Source organism: Mastomys coucha, unplaced genomic scaffold (genome assembly GCF_008632895.1).
Source record: "Mastomys coucha isolate ucsf_1 unplaced genomic scaffold, UCSF_Mcou_1 pScaffold15, whole genome shotgun sequence".
NCBI lineage: Eukaryota > Metazoa > Chordata > Mammalia > Rodentia > Muridae > Mastomys > Mastomys coucha.
In genome coordinates this window covers 16,518,513-16,532,791 of record NW_022196897.1, presented here as the reverse complement: position 1 = coordinate 16,532,791, position 14,279 = coordinate 16,518,513, and the positions used below count along the sequence as shown (strand labels likewise).

Below are 14,279 nucleotides of genomic sequence, written 5' to 3'. Positions count from 1 at the left end.
CTCAGTGCCATGAAACAAATGGCTTACCAGCAGGAAAAATAAACTCTCTGCACCCTTTACATGAATGCCAAGCAGTCACAAAGGCACTTATTCTTGTGGTTCTTGAGAGTGTGGCAGAAGTTATGAGACTTAGCCATGCATACCTGTGCCTCACAGGCTAAGTGGTCCACCCTCGATCACTCAGGGCAGAGCTGGAACCTTCACTCAGCAGCTGCTCTCTACAAAGCAGTGTGTGGATAGATACACCTGACTGCTCACCATTGCTGCATTGTGTTCCTCCAGAGCCGCTGCTCGGATCACCTTGCGCAAGAGCCTTCTGTTCCTGAGTGCATGCTGCTGCCGCTTGAAGCGTTCATACAGCAGCTGATTGTGCAGTAAAAGCAACTGGTCTCGGAGGGTCCGGATCTCATCTGAGGGAGGAGAGCCTGATTTTAAAGCAGAGGGAAGGTGGCAGAAAGGCCTTTTACACATAGTTCCATCAAGGCCGTCCCATGTGCCTCACTTAAGAAATAATTCTTGGGGTCTTGGAAGACAGCTCAATCCATGAAGTGCTGTGCAAGCATGGAGGCCTGGTGTATATCCAAAACTGATATAAAAAGAGGCAGCACCCTTGGGGCTTGCTAGCCAGCCACCCTTGCTACATTAGCAAGCTCCAGACCAGTGAGAGACCAGTTCAATGAGAGACCCTGTCTCCACACACATGTACACACACTTCTCACACTCCCCAGTCAGTCTGCTAGTTCTTAGCACCACCATTCTTGAGATCAGAAAATCTTTTACTTTGCTTCCCTTTAAAGCATTCAAAGTGGTACCAGAAGAGGTCTTCTGAGGCAGAAGCCTGATCATGGAGATACGTCTGACCTCCTTTCTCTCTGCCACTGTCCCTCACTGCTGTGCTTCCCCGGAAGACTTCCTAGCACATTCCCACCAAGTCCATCTTCTCTAGGAAACGTGGCACTCACTTTTTCACTAAACTCCCAAGCTCACTACTTGCCACTCCCTAAAAACACCAAACCCTGACTGCAACACTTGGGATCCTCTCAACAAGCAGATAAGCTGACTCGGAAGAAGCCAAAGGAAGTCCCTTCCTGAGGTCACCCTCAGGACAAAGAAGGGATGAGCGGGTTTGGATGTGTACTGCAGCAACGTTACCTCCAAAGTGGGTCCAGTCAACAGACTTGCTGGGCAAGGACAACCTAGGAAAAGATTTCACAGGAAGTTACTGATCTGATCCTGAAAACATGAACCTGGACTTTTGGTTGTTGTTGGTGGTGTTTTGAAAAAGTCTCATGCAGCCCAAGCTGGCTCTCAACTTGTCATGCAGTCAAGGATGATGTTAAACTTGTAACCCTCCAACCTCTATCCCCACGTGCTGGGACTGCAGGCATGGGCCACGGAGCCCCATTTTATATGGTGCTGGGGATCAAATGGAGGGCTTTATAAATACAAGGCAAGCACTCGATCACTGGAGCTACACCATCAGCCAAAGCAAATGGACTTTCAACTGGAGAGGTTAGCTCATATTCTTGTGGTCAGAATCTGCAGTGGCTTAGGAAAACTTTCAAATTCCAACTATATTGAGCTGAAGGGAGTCTTGGTGGCTGGGAATGGGCAGGCAATTCATTGTGTATAACCAAGTCCCAGACCTAACACTGAACTCCTGAGTTTGGTGGCTGTGCCACAGGAGCTCTCCAACCACCTTCTGCAGGAAAACACGAAGTCCTCCTCCCACCTCTCTCCTTATGGGCACAGAGTCACTCTCCTTGGACAAGCTACTGTCAGCCCACTAAGATAACTGCAGTTCATTTACCTGACCCCAGTACATCAAATTTCATTTTGTAAGAAGAGTTTTAAATATTACAATTCTTGTCAAATTCATCTTAAGGTATTATGTAGAAAAAAGGTATAAAAACTAGCCAGGGATGGTGATACATTATTGTAATCTCAGCTTTTGGGAGATCACAATAGGAAGATCAAGAGTTCCAGACTAGCTTTGGCTACATAGTGAGACACTACCTCAAAACAAAAAAACAAAACTAACATTTTACGCAGGCCTTTAATCCTAACACTTTGGAGGCAGAAGCAGAGTCAGGTGGATTTCTGAGTTCTGGTCTACAGAGTGAGTTCCAGGACAGCCAGGGCTACACAGATAAACCTTGTCTTGAAAAACAAAAAACAAAAAACAAACAAAAAACCCAAAACCTAACATTTCCCAAGAACCAGGCAAAAAGGGTCAAACTCAGCTTAGCCAGGCAATTCTTTTCTGTTCCTGTAATCCTCTAACAGGTGATGGGGTTTAAAAAAAAAAAAAAAAAAGACTGAAAGCTAGTTGCTTAAGTTTCAGTTGCTAAGACTAGGTTGCCTCTGCCCTTCAGGAACCTATGTGCTTTGTGGAGCATCTAGCCTCCTGAACTTGGAGAGAATGATGACAATCTCATATTTCACCAGTAGCACAAGAGAAAACAGAGTAACTGGAGAAGGACATACTAAAATCAGTATTACTCAACTCTGAGCTATTTTAACATCAATTTTATGTCTGCTTTCCAGGGAACAAATGTGCAAAAACTCACTGAGGCATCCACATAGAACAGAGACACAGAATGGCCTACACTGAAGACTTATTTACAAATAGAAACCATCTTCCTCACAGATCATCCCAGGCTCTACACATGCAAAAGCATCAGAAGAGGAGGCTGACTAAGTAGACACAAGAAAACAGGCTGCCTTGGGTATAGGTAGACAGGGTAGCTCTGCTCTGCTCTAATGGTCTTGTGCTATCTAAAACAATTCAAGCCAACAGCACAGCCTGACTTACCTGCTCAGCTCCTTGCTGTGCGCACCTGCCCCCTGCTCTATCAGCCTGTCCAGTACTTCCATTGGGGAGGTAGAGGGCACACAGTCTTCCTCAGGGCTCCCTTTCACTCTCTTCAACAGCTCCTCAGTCTTCTTGCTGACAAAGTGACAGGCAGTCTTTGGCAAGGCCACCTCAAAGAGATGATCATATGGGGGAAGCTGCCCACTTCCAAAGCTCACTCCCCTCTGAGGTGGAATTTTGCAAGGGCTGGGAGTGAGGATACTGGTCTCCAAAGAAGTCTGGCGATCCCTGTCCCCAGCAGGACTGGCATCAGCACTGCCAGAGGGTGGGTCTATGGGAGTAAAGGCTTGCTTTGGTGTGTCAGGCCCATGTTTGTCCAGGGAGGAGTGCAAAGGCTCAGGGTTCACGCTGGAGCACTGAGTCCCAGAGGCTGCTGAATGAGTCTTCCGCTGAGAACCAGAGAGACTGTCTCGGTAGAAAGGAGAGTCAAAGCCCCCTCTAGGAACTACAGGATCCGCCTCTGCAGTAGTGATCTCAGAGAGTTCTTTAGATATTGCAGCTGAAATGAAGGTGGGGAGACAAGGGAGCCCTGTAAACACTCAGTCAGGCAAGTGGGCTTGGGTTCGTGCATTACAGGGACCGTATGTTGGCAATCCTTTCCCTGCAAATGGTGGAACCAACAGCATCTTTCACCCCACCACAGAAAAGTCAAGCAAGCCTGAGCTATGACTCTAGAGCTCAGGTCTGAGACAGAGGGCACTGTCATCACCTTGTAGCCACCCACAAATGTTACCTTCTTCCTTATCTTTCTCTATACTGTCTTCCTCAGAAGCCAGGTCACCTAGGAAATCCGGTAGATTCATCAGAGTAACAGAACCTTTGCTTCCAGGTGGATCCTCTGCAGACAGAGAAAGACAACTCAGGTCAAACTGGTTAACCCTGGAAGCACAAAGCCACAACACTGCACACACAACAGTTCTTCCAGATGAGCAGAGAAAGTTAGGAACACTACAAAAGATTGAGAATATACACATCATTTGCAAAGGCTCCAAACCCAACCCCATAAAAGGCACAGTTCTCAGGCCATAACGTCTCTGATAACAGATAAAACCACTTAGTTTGACCTGCTCAGAGAAGATGCACTTCAGGCAGTAGCTTGACAACCTTCTAATACTGGTGTTTCATATCACTGGGAGTCAGCATCGGTGCTATCCTAGAAAACCCTTCTTCTACCTAGCTTACTTTTAAACTACAGAGTTCAATGCAAAGAGGCAAGCAAGGTCCATCATTACCCAGGGAGTTTACCTAATCCTCGGTCGTTTGACTGTCTGAGAAGGTAAGGCCTTGAGGAGTCTGTTCTTTCTTCCTGAAATGGAAGCACAATGAAAATGCTGGGCATGTTCTGTGTCACACAGTAATGGAATTTAAAGATTAGTCTAGTGAACTGCTGGATTCCAGGATCCTTTTAGAATCTTAAAAAAGATCCTTGATGATCCCTGTCCCAGGCGGGCCTGGCATTAGCACTATGGTGGATCTATGGGAGTAAGGTGTGTCAGGCCCATGCTGAAAACAGCTCAGGGTTAAGAGAACCCACATGGCAGCTCACAACCATCTATTACTCTAATCCCTGACTTATGTAGAAGTATTTGATGCTTTCCTCTAGCTTCTGTGGGCACCAGGTACACAAACACTCATACACATAAAATAAATATAATTTTATATACATATATGTGTGTGTGTGTGTGTGTCTGTGTGTGTGTGTGTGAAGCTTCTTTTTGTATGGTTAAATCTACCAAAAATGTTTCACATGAAATTAAAACTTGATCTATGCTAAGGGTCAGTTTTTTACTACTGGGTGTACTGTCAAGGCCATGAGAAGGGCACCCAGTGGTCCATGCTGATTTGAAAGCTGATCTATTCCACTGAGGATCCCACCTTCCTGGGGGGTGTGGCTGAGGCCTGAGAGGCTGGACCATGCACACAGTCATCTTGGGGACAAGGCGGAGCTGGAGGAGGAGAGGTCGCTGGGGTTCCCGAAGGAGTTCCTTTTCCACCTGCTCAGAGATAAGGACAACATAGAAAGGCTGAGCCAAAAAAGGAAAAAAAAAAAAAAAAAGGCTGTTGTTTCCTTAACACTGCTGCCACTAGAAATACAGTGATCCAGTTAACTTCTCAGAATCCAGACCAGCCTCAGTGGCTGTCTCTTTACTCATTCTGAAAAGCCCAGAAACTGATAATAAATTTCAAAAACAAGTTTATTACTGCCACATGGCCCCCAGTCACAAAACACAGGCCCAAACCAAGCAATCAAATCCACCTAAGACCCACATACCACTGGTACCAAAGGCTTTACTGTACGGATGTGACAAATCAGCCGGGACATTTCCAGGAGATGTAGGAGGAGTGGTCATACCACAGACCGTAGATGGGCTCCAGAGACTAGTCTACAAGGCAAATCAGAATGTCAGCATTACAAGGGAGCACCAAGTCCTGCACCAGGTTTCCAGTCAATGTTCAGTTTAGACACAGCATTTCCAACTACAAGTGGCATGTTGTGAAATCTTTACCAGGAGACAAGTAGCATTTCAAGTGTCTGGACTCCAAGGTGCCACGTGGCAACAGTGGCTTTGTCTGCTCATATCGAGGGCCCTTAAAGGGCCCTCCTGAAACTCACACCATACATGTAATTTCCCCATTACATACTAAATCCTGACCAATGGCCCAACTTCACCAGAAGGCAGAGGAGGAGAAGGCATGCTGAGTGGCACCGTACTTGCAGCGGCTCAGGTAACAGCCTTGTTGATGGGGAACTCAAACTCTGAGGTAGCTGCCCAGGTGGACTGAACAACATTGGCCGAGAGCTGGAGGAAGGGGTGGAAGTAGCGCCCCCTAAAATGAAAGGGAAGGAGGCAGGGGTGAGTATAGGGTGCCAGGTCACTGTGATAAGCAACCTTAATCCTCTAGACCATCTGATACCATTCAACTCTCTATTTAAAACCCTTGGCTCTTAGGCATCCCTGGGAACAAAGTAACATTTAGAGATTCTTGTGGGGTTTTTGTTTTTGTTTTGATTTTTGTTTTGTCTTTTGTAGTTGTTTTTGGGGGCTTAGGTTTTTTGTTTGTTTGTTTGAGACAGAGTTTTACTGTATATCTCTGCCTGCCCTTAAACTGGCTACAAAGACCTTGCTGGCCTTTACTCAGAAATCCAGTGCCTCTGCCTTGTGAGTGTTCTGTTTAAACATGTGCAGCACCACTTCCAGCCTTTAAAGATTCTTTAAAGCCTTTGGAAGTTCAGGTAGGTGCTACTCTAGTTATGTATCAGGATAATTTAAAGGGTCCACCACGTCTGACAGTCTGATGTGCAGCCTCCACTCCAGCTAAAGCCAAGAAGTGCTGTGCATCCAGACGCTCAGACCATGTCAGTCTAGAGCCTGTGGCACCCCACTGGAAGCACTGAGATTAGGTCTCTTATGACACAGGGACTGTCTGTAAGCACTTGGACACTTATCGTGTTATGTGCTGTGGACTAATCTGGGGATCTGCTATGTTATTAGATAAGACAGTGAGAATAGTTAAGCTTGAAGGATAGAAAATAATTTAAACAAAACAGAGGCAAACTCTGATGCATTTCAGGAGAAGTCCTTAGGTACTATAAGATGAAGTTACAGTCACAGAAGACCAAGGCTGCTTTTTACCATAGCTATTCTGTGTGTCCACATAAGGGCTGGTGGTGACATCAGCTGAACGGTGAGGGAAGCAGGCAGAGAGCTGGTGAGACACAGAATAGCCATCTTCATACGAGGCTTCTGTAGGGTCCAGAGAGATTTTGGCACACTCTATTACAACATCATGAGTTTCTAACGTCTTCCACCTAGAAAAGGCAACACAAGTCAAGAAAGGCACACATAATCCATATAAGAACATCAGCTCAATCAAGAGGCCAGCTCAGTGACAGCCACTGGACTGTGACTAGCAAAGAATGAGGCACAGTTATACCAACTCAGGCAGCAGACAGCACTAGGATAAAGATTAGCCATCGGTTAACAAGCCACTTCCCCTAGTTAATATGGTTTCATCATGTTGACAAAAATTAATTTGAGAGAAAAAAACATCAGCAACAGAGACAAAGAATAGTCTCATAAACTACACAGATGGCTCTCGGGATATCTGCTTTAAAATGATGGTAATCAGGGTATGGAGGAGCTGGAAGGCACCAAGAAACTAGGCTGACCTAAGGTCTCCAACCAAAGCCTAGAGTTCTTCTGACACAGCCCTGGATTAGGAACATTGTGTGACCAGTTAGGACCTCAGGCCCACCTCCAACAAATCCTATAGAACCACAAGAGACACTGCTGCCCCAAAGCAGGGCTTTAACAGAAAGGCCAGTCAAAGGGAGCTGTCCTCCAGCAGGGTGGTCAGTACAACATTGTGAGCAGCAGGTTTTCAACAGACCACCTGCTGCTGTGGGCCTTGGAAATCTTCTTTACTGTGGTCACAGCTGTTGTCAGAGCTACAAACTTAACAAAACTAAATTTATTGTGTGTAAACCATACACCTCACTAAAAGCAATTTTAACAATTATGCCTTCAAGTACTTAAGGACTCTCACCATCTTTTTGCTTGTTTGGGTTTTTGTCTTATGTTTTTTGAGACAAGGTCTCACTCTATGGTCCTGGCTCCCCTGAAACTCACTCTATAGTCCAAGCTGTCCTTGAATTTATAGCAATACCAAGTGCTAGGACACACCTGCCTCAAATATAATCTCTTGTTAAAAGATTTCTTTTTCATTTTATTTATTTGGGGGCAATTCTACAGCAAGACATGTGAGATTAGAGGACAGCTCATTGGAGTTAGTTCTCTCCTGCCATCATGCAAATCCTAGGGACTGAATAGGTCCTCAGACTTAGCAGAAGGTACATAAAAACCAGTGGGCTGTCTCATTACTCTAGACTATCTTAAATGAGAACAAAAATACAAAACTGCTCTGATAAGTGCCCACAAGTAGACTGATAGTATTGCCATTCAAAGAACTAGAGGGGTTGGGAAGTTCCTCAGCAGGTATAGCATACCCCACAAGCAAGCCTGGTAGATCCTGTACCCACATTAAAGCTAGATGTGGTAGCATTCAACTCTCATCCCAGTAGTCCCACAGCAAGATAAGAGACAAAGACAGGAGGCTCTGCTAGAGCTCAGGGCCAGTGTGCTACAGTGACAAAAACCTGCAAAGATCCTGCCTCAAAACACAGTGAGAGAACTGACCCCTACATATACATGCCTCCTCCCATCAAGAAATAAACTGGAGGCTGGACTGTAGCTCTGTCAGAGACGCTTGCCCAACATCTGCAAGGCCTCTGTTTAATCTCCAGCACTATAAAAACCTGGAGTTACAGGCAACATTAATTCTCTTGCTTTCTTCTTTTATCTCTTCTGGGTCTGCCAAATGTTCTACAGATGCCCCTGAACCAAAAGGACACTTAGACTGTGCGCACTTCCCAAGCACAAAGCTGCTTGTAGAGCACAGAGCTGTACTGTCTGTGACCTAGGTGAATGGTGGTACAGGGATGGTACAGAGGTTTCCACACCATGAGCATCACTACACAGTGATTAAGCAAGGAGCAAGTTAGGACACATATATGCACAAGATTAATTTTAGTAAAGGAAATAAGATTCCTTATAAAAAGAAAAAGAGCTCTAAGAGGACTTCTCAGGTAGACATCTGCTGCCAATCCTGACTGCCCAGGTTTGAACGAGGGAACCCACCTACACGACAGAAACAGAAAATGATCCCAATAATCTGTCCTCTGACCTCCACACATATGGTTCATGCACACATGCATACACATAGACAGAGACAATAAGTAAATAAACGTAAAAGAGGATTACATTAGATGTTTTACTTATGTTTCTAGTGCTGGGGATTGAACTCTGAGTATTACACATGCTAGAAAAGCATCCAGTTAAATATTTTTACTTCTTTTGTGTGTAATAGCATGCACCTGAAGAAGCTAGAGGATAACTTGTGGGGGTTGGCTGCCTCCTTCCACCATGTGGCTTCAGGTCCTCAGGCTTGGCAGCTGATGCTTTCAGCCACTGAGCCATCTTACTTGCTCTAAATGTTTTATTTAAAGATCAAGTAAAACATGCACTGTATTTCCTTGATACTTAAATTTATTAAAACATTTTTGTATTTAGTTTTCGTGAGTCAGAGTTTCTCCACGCAGCCCTAATTGTCCTGGAACTCACTCTGTAGACCAGGCTGGCCACAAACTCAAGAGATCTGCCTGCCTCTGCCTCCCAAGTGCTGGGATTAAAGACGTGCGCCACCATCGCCCGGCCTGACTGTTTATATTTTAATATCTTTAAAATTGCAAAGTACAATCTCATCAGCTACACATTTGTTTAGCTAGTATCCTCTCAGATCCACATAAAATATGTGTGTTGTGCATTTGATGACATCGCAGAGTCACTGAAGTATGGCAGCTTATATAGTCCCCACAGCCTATGATCCCAGTGCCAGGGAGGATGGAGACAGGAGACTGTGCAGGCAAGGCCCACCAGGACTATATGGGGACACCTCGTCTCAAAAACCAGAAACAAGTCAGTGCCATGCTACAGGTACCTCACACTGTTCTCTGTGACTACCCTGGCTACTGCCTCCAGCTCTGCTGGCTGAATTGTTTCCCTCAGCTCTTCAAGGCTCAGCAAATGTACTCTACACTTCTCGTTTATTAACTTGCTCTGAGGATCAGGATCACGGCAATGCATCCTTTCCCTCCTCCTCAAGTTAACTCTTTTTTTTCTCTTTTCTTCCAAAATTGAATTAAACAATTATTAAGACTATGTAAGCATCAATCCCAGCAGAGCTGGAGGGCTCTGATAGAGTTTCTCATGTAGTGTGACCTGGCATTGTTCCCTTTTCCAGTCTGTGATGTGTCCAATGCTAACTGAACTACCCTGGCCACAATGGACCGATGTTCATGGTTTCTCTCATATAATGAAATGCAGTTAGTTCCCTCTGCCCACTGAGCTCCCTTCTGGAGCTGTGTCAGTCTCTGGCTCACTGTTCTGACACCTCTTTGACCAGCCTATACTCAGCCCCACCCTTCTTGGGCTCATTTGGCATATGGTAGAACACTCTCCCATTGCCAGCTGGGGATGCAATGGGGTAACTCTGAAAACTCCGAGTCTTAGCCTGTCTAAAAGAGCCCCACACCACAGAACTCTAACCTTGAACCTTCTCGAAGGAGTTGAGAAGCTAACACTATCCTGACTTCTGGTTCTTATTAAGCGCCTGAGTATTTTTATCTCCCACTCTCTGAAAGGTCTATTCTTCTAATGTTCTGAAATAATCTCACAAAGTTGAGGCTGGCAGCATTCCTCACATGGATGGAGTTGTGCACTTGACCAACACTTTCAATCTACAAGTTTCAACTTCAGGAAATTTCTTTTACAAGTTCTCCTATTGAAGTTTCCTCTTCTTTTTTTTTTTTTTTTTTTTTTTTTTTTTTTTTTTTTTTTGTTTTGTTTTGTTTTTTGAGACAGAGTTTCTCTGTGTAGCTCTGGCTGTCCTGGAGTTCACTCTGTAAACCAGGCTGGCCTTGAACTCTTCTCCTTTTACAGGTGTTTTTACTGGCTATTGGGCTCCACCCAACATTCTAAATCTGTTCTGTCACCTGTCTCTGCCCTCTATTCAACTGAGCCAGTCTCAACTCTACTCCAGCTCCTTAGCTGAAATACTTACTTGGGAGTTCATTTTAATTTCAAGAGATTTCTACTATGTCAGAATGCCTTTTACTGTGTCACCCTGGCCCCACATAACCATGTACAATTGGCTGCTCTCTATCTATGGCTTTGCTGCCAATGTTTTCTTCCTGGCTCCCTTTCCTTACCACAACAGACAAAGCCTCCTTCCAAGACCAGATGGTCCAAACCCTAGGCATTGAGGTGCTATGTGCTACTACAGAGAGGGAAGGTCCCAAGAAAATATGGCTGACTGAACACTTTCACCCCACTGTACAATCTCCTGACGTTTCACTATCTATAATAAAGACCTATTTTCAAATACAAAGCACATGGAGAAAAAGTTGACAGAGAGCACAGTATCTAAGTGAGGAGAACAGAACACAGATGGCACCCCAGTGTTGGTATCCATCTGTAGATGTTTAGATCCACACAGAAATGCTCTACATCAAGATGCCCAACCTCACAAGCAGAGTTCCTGTCTTCCCACCCAAGCACAAGAGGATCACCAAAGCTTGTTGAGAATCCTCAATGACTTAAAACACACAAAAAAAATGAGTAAATGAAGGAAGGGGCTTAGAAGAAATAGACCATGAAGGGAAAATAAAAAAGATATTGTATCCAAGAGACAAAGATAGGAAACTAAAGACAAGTACTCTGCAAACTAAACAGAGTGCTCAGGTGAAAGGCACAACAGTGGAAATAACTAAAGGGGAAGGCTGAATCATAGACAAGGATGCCTATAGGGAGCAGACTAAAAACAGAAAGGAAAACAGGTTCTGATGTCACCACTGGGAGTGTAGAATGGACAGACAACCAGAGGGGGAAAGTCACTCCCAAAACAGTAAAGAAAATCTCCTAAAACTTGAAAGCTTGTACTCTGAATAATGACAACAGATCCATACCAAGGTGCATCACAAGGAAACGTAAAGTAAAAGTGCTTGTACAATCCCCAGAACCCATACCTACCACTAAAAAAAAAAAAAAAAAAGCAAAATACAGTGGGGTGCTTTGCTATGGTAAATTCCAGATTCAGCAAAAAGACCATGCTTCAAAAATAAGATGGAGAATTGACTGAGGAGGACACCCACCTCTGGTCTTCACGTGCACACATATGTGTGCAACTGCCAACACATAAACAAAAAGAAAGATACGAAATGCAGGAAATGGGAGATGGTGCCCAGGAAAGAAAACAAGCAATAGCTCAGGAGAACAAGCCAAAAGCTAGGTCACAGCCAGTTTAGCCCAGAGTAGACCTGCCAAAAGACAAGCATGTTACAGCACGTCTGTAAGGTTCTTCACTGTCCCTGTATCCTTTTAGCCAAGGGACAGCATCCAGTGATCTGAGGAAACTTGTCTTTCTACACACTGAGGAAGCTTACTCCCTCCATCAGCACTTGCTTTACTCCACAGAAGGATTCTGCAGAGACCTCCCTTAATACTAGATGAGCACATCTGAAGAGCAGCCCTCATGAGCAGCTTTGGGAGATACATACAGGGATAGCCCATGCTTCCCAGTCCTCACTTGTGACCTCTCACAATGGCTTCCCTGAAGGCACACTTGAAGGTGAAGCCAGGCCCATCAAGGCTGACAACGCTCCTATGCTCATCCTCTGCAAGCTGCATCTAACAGCAATCAGCTCTCAAAACAAATACATATATATACAAATATATTGCCACACATACGGCAAACTACAGAATGAACAGTGAGCATAAAGGCAAGGCAGCAGCTGCTTCTGAGGTGGACGGGGAGGAAGAGCTCCTAAGACAGAGCTAACATGTTTGTATGTTATTACAGCCTGCTTTAAGCTGACTGAGGCTGCACCACAGAAGTAGATTGTAGAGGTACAACTTTATAATAGTTATCATGCATAAGCCAGTCTTTTTAAGATTGCAGAGACTGATACCACTAGCTCAGTTTTCTCCCAAAAGCTTCCATCCCCTCACTGGGAATCGTAAATCTGCCTGACAGGCAGAAGGAGCTGTGCTTCTTGCAACTCAGCAGGTCCAGTAGCTCCTCAGGAAACACCTGGAAATTCCTGCAGGGCCCATGATGGTTGGGAAGGGAGGAGTCGGACACCTGGCAATGCTTATGGAGAAAGGGACCCACGGAGGCTCATAACTCCAAATCTGACCTCTCTGTAGTCTACTAGTTTTTGGCTTCCCAATTAACCTCCCAACCCACTCAAATACAAAAAGCAAGCATTCCTGGGCTTCCAGGCACAGGCAGTAGCTGCCATCATCTCTGCTGTGCTTATGGAGTCAGTAGCTCTCTGTGAGGAGAATAAATGCTTTAGATGCCAAGTTACAGCCCATTGTGCCAGTGGAAATCTATATTCCCACAGGTATCTGTAGAGCACACTTTCAATCTCTTAAGAGATTCAAAAATCTGTCGCTAATTTAGTTTCTGTACCTTCGAGGGTCCAGTTCATGGTCCTTGGATCCAGTCACTAACTCCGGGTGAATTCGCACATGCTCCATCATTGGCTAGAAGAGTTTGGGTTGACAAATTATAGATGTGAAGTTGTGTGGCAAATCCACATGATGGAACATTATTTGACAACAAAAAGGAATGCAGTACTGATACATGTTAAAACACAGATGAACCCTGAAATAAGGTGAGAAGCCCATCACAAGAGACCACACACTGCATGATCCCATGTATCTAAAATGCACAAACCAGCGACTCTTGACTGGGAGTCAGAAAGACAATTAGTGGCTACCTAGGTTGGAAGTGTAGATGTCAAGGCTTTCTTCTCAAAATTTCCCTGTCTGTCAAATAATACAAAGCTATAAAAGTACCTCTTTGAAAGCTCTAAGGATAAATAAGTGGGCAGGGTTGTTGTTGTTTTGAACTCACCTTGACCACTTCTTCAAAAGTCTCCACGTTTTCCTTCATACTATAGTGAGAGCGCAGGAAGGAGACAAAGTTACAAGGATACATCCCATAAAGGCGATGAAAGAGGGCATAAACACTGGCGTGGAGATGGACCAGGTAGACTTCTGTCACGTGGCCTAAGGGAGGAAACCAGTCACAGTAGGCTCAGCTGGACAAACATGAACCTGAGGATGCCATCATGCTTTCTCTCTGAAGCTCTTCTAGTGAGTTCCAGAAAGGTAAGAAAGATGTACATTTGGATATACTATATGCCCTTGTTCAGTAAACTCCAATTTGCTTCATATGACCTCAAAGGACATTTGCTCATCTCTGCCTTCTCCTCCTCTCCAAGCATTCCTGCAAGAAAGACTCCAAATGCTCTTCCAACACTGAGCTGCTCTACATCAGTCACTCTCCCTACAGTCTGTAGTGACATTTAGGGCCAGGTTCAGCATGTGTCTTGAAAAGGGGCTCTTCCTCTCCTCAAGGCTATACATAGTATTTGGTACAAAATATACATGTAAGGGTTTGTAGAATGAGCATGTAAGAAACTTTTAAAACCAAGATCTTAGCTATGCAGATTTATAACTAAAGAGGAAACATACTACAACGCAGAAATTAGTTTAAGCTGCTTGGATAATTCCATTAACCTGGTCTTATCAAGATCCTATGGAAACTCTAGTTCTCTAGGAGTTTTCTTTCTCCCAAGAAGGCATAGCCAGGCTGATACTCAATGGCCCATGTGCAGAAAGCTGCAGCAGTCCCCCGACAGACCATACATATTTCATCTTCTAATATGAATATTTCATGCTAGGATTACCAGAAAACCCTGCAGTGCATAGGCTGA

The 14,279-nt window shown here is 44.7% G+C and overlaps 1 protein-coding gene across 6 annotated transcripts in view; it reads right to left on the bottom strand.

Annotated features, from left to right (window-relative positions):
- The window catches only part of Tsc1 (TSC complex subunit 1), a 46,346-nt gene that overhangs the window by 11,405 nt on the left and 20,662 nt on the right, over positions 1-14,279 (bottom strand). For 4 of the 6 annotated variants that reach the window (XM_031369540.1, XM_031369541.1, XM_031369542.1 and 1 more), the window contains exons 7-17: positions 13,415-13,569; positions 12,968-13,041; positions 6,511-6,686; positions 5,589-5,704; positions 5,148-5,259; positions 4,751-4,869; positions 4,121-4,181; positions 3,609-3,713; positions 2,816-3,374; positions 1,153-1,196; positions 259-425 (exon numbers count right to left, since the gene is read on the bottom strand). In XM_031369540.1, coding sequence (XP_031225400.1) covers positions 259-425; positions 1,153-1,196; positions 2,816-3,374; positions 3,609-3,713; positions 4,121-4,181; positions 4,751-4,869; positions 5,148-5,259; positions 5,589-5,704; positions 6,511-6,686; positions 12,968-13,041; positions 13,415-13,569 — 1,688 coding nt within the window. The remainder of the gene's footprint in view (positions 1-258; positions 426-1,152; positions 1,197-2,815; positions 3,375-3,608; positions 3,714-4,120; positions 4,182-4,750; positions 4,870-5,147; positions 5,260-5,588; positions 5,705-6,510; positions 6,687-12,967; positions 13,042-13,414; positions 13,570-14,279) is intronic. The other 2 variants (XM_031369544.1, XM_031369545.1) reach the window with 2 other exon arrangements.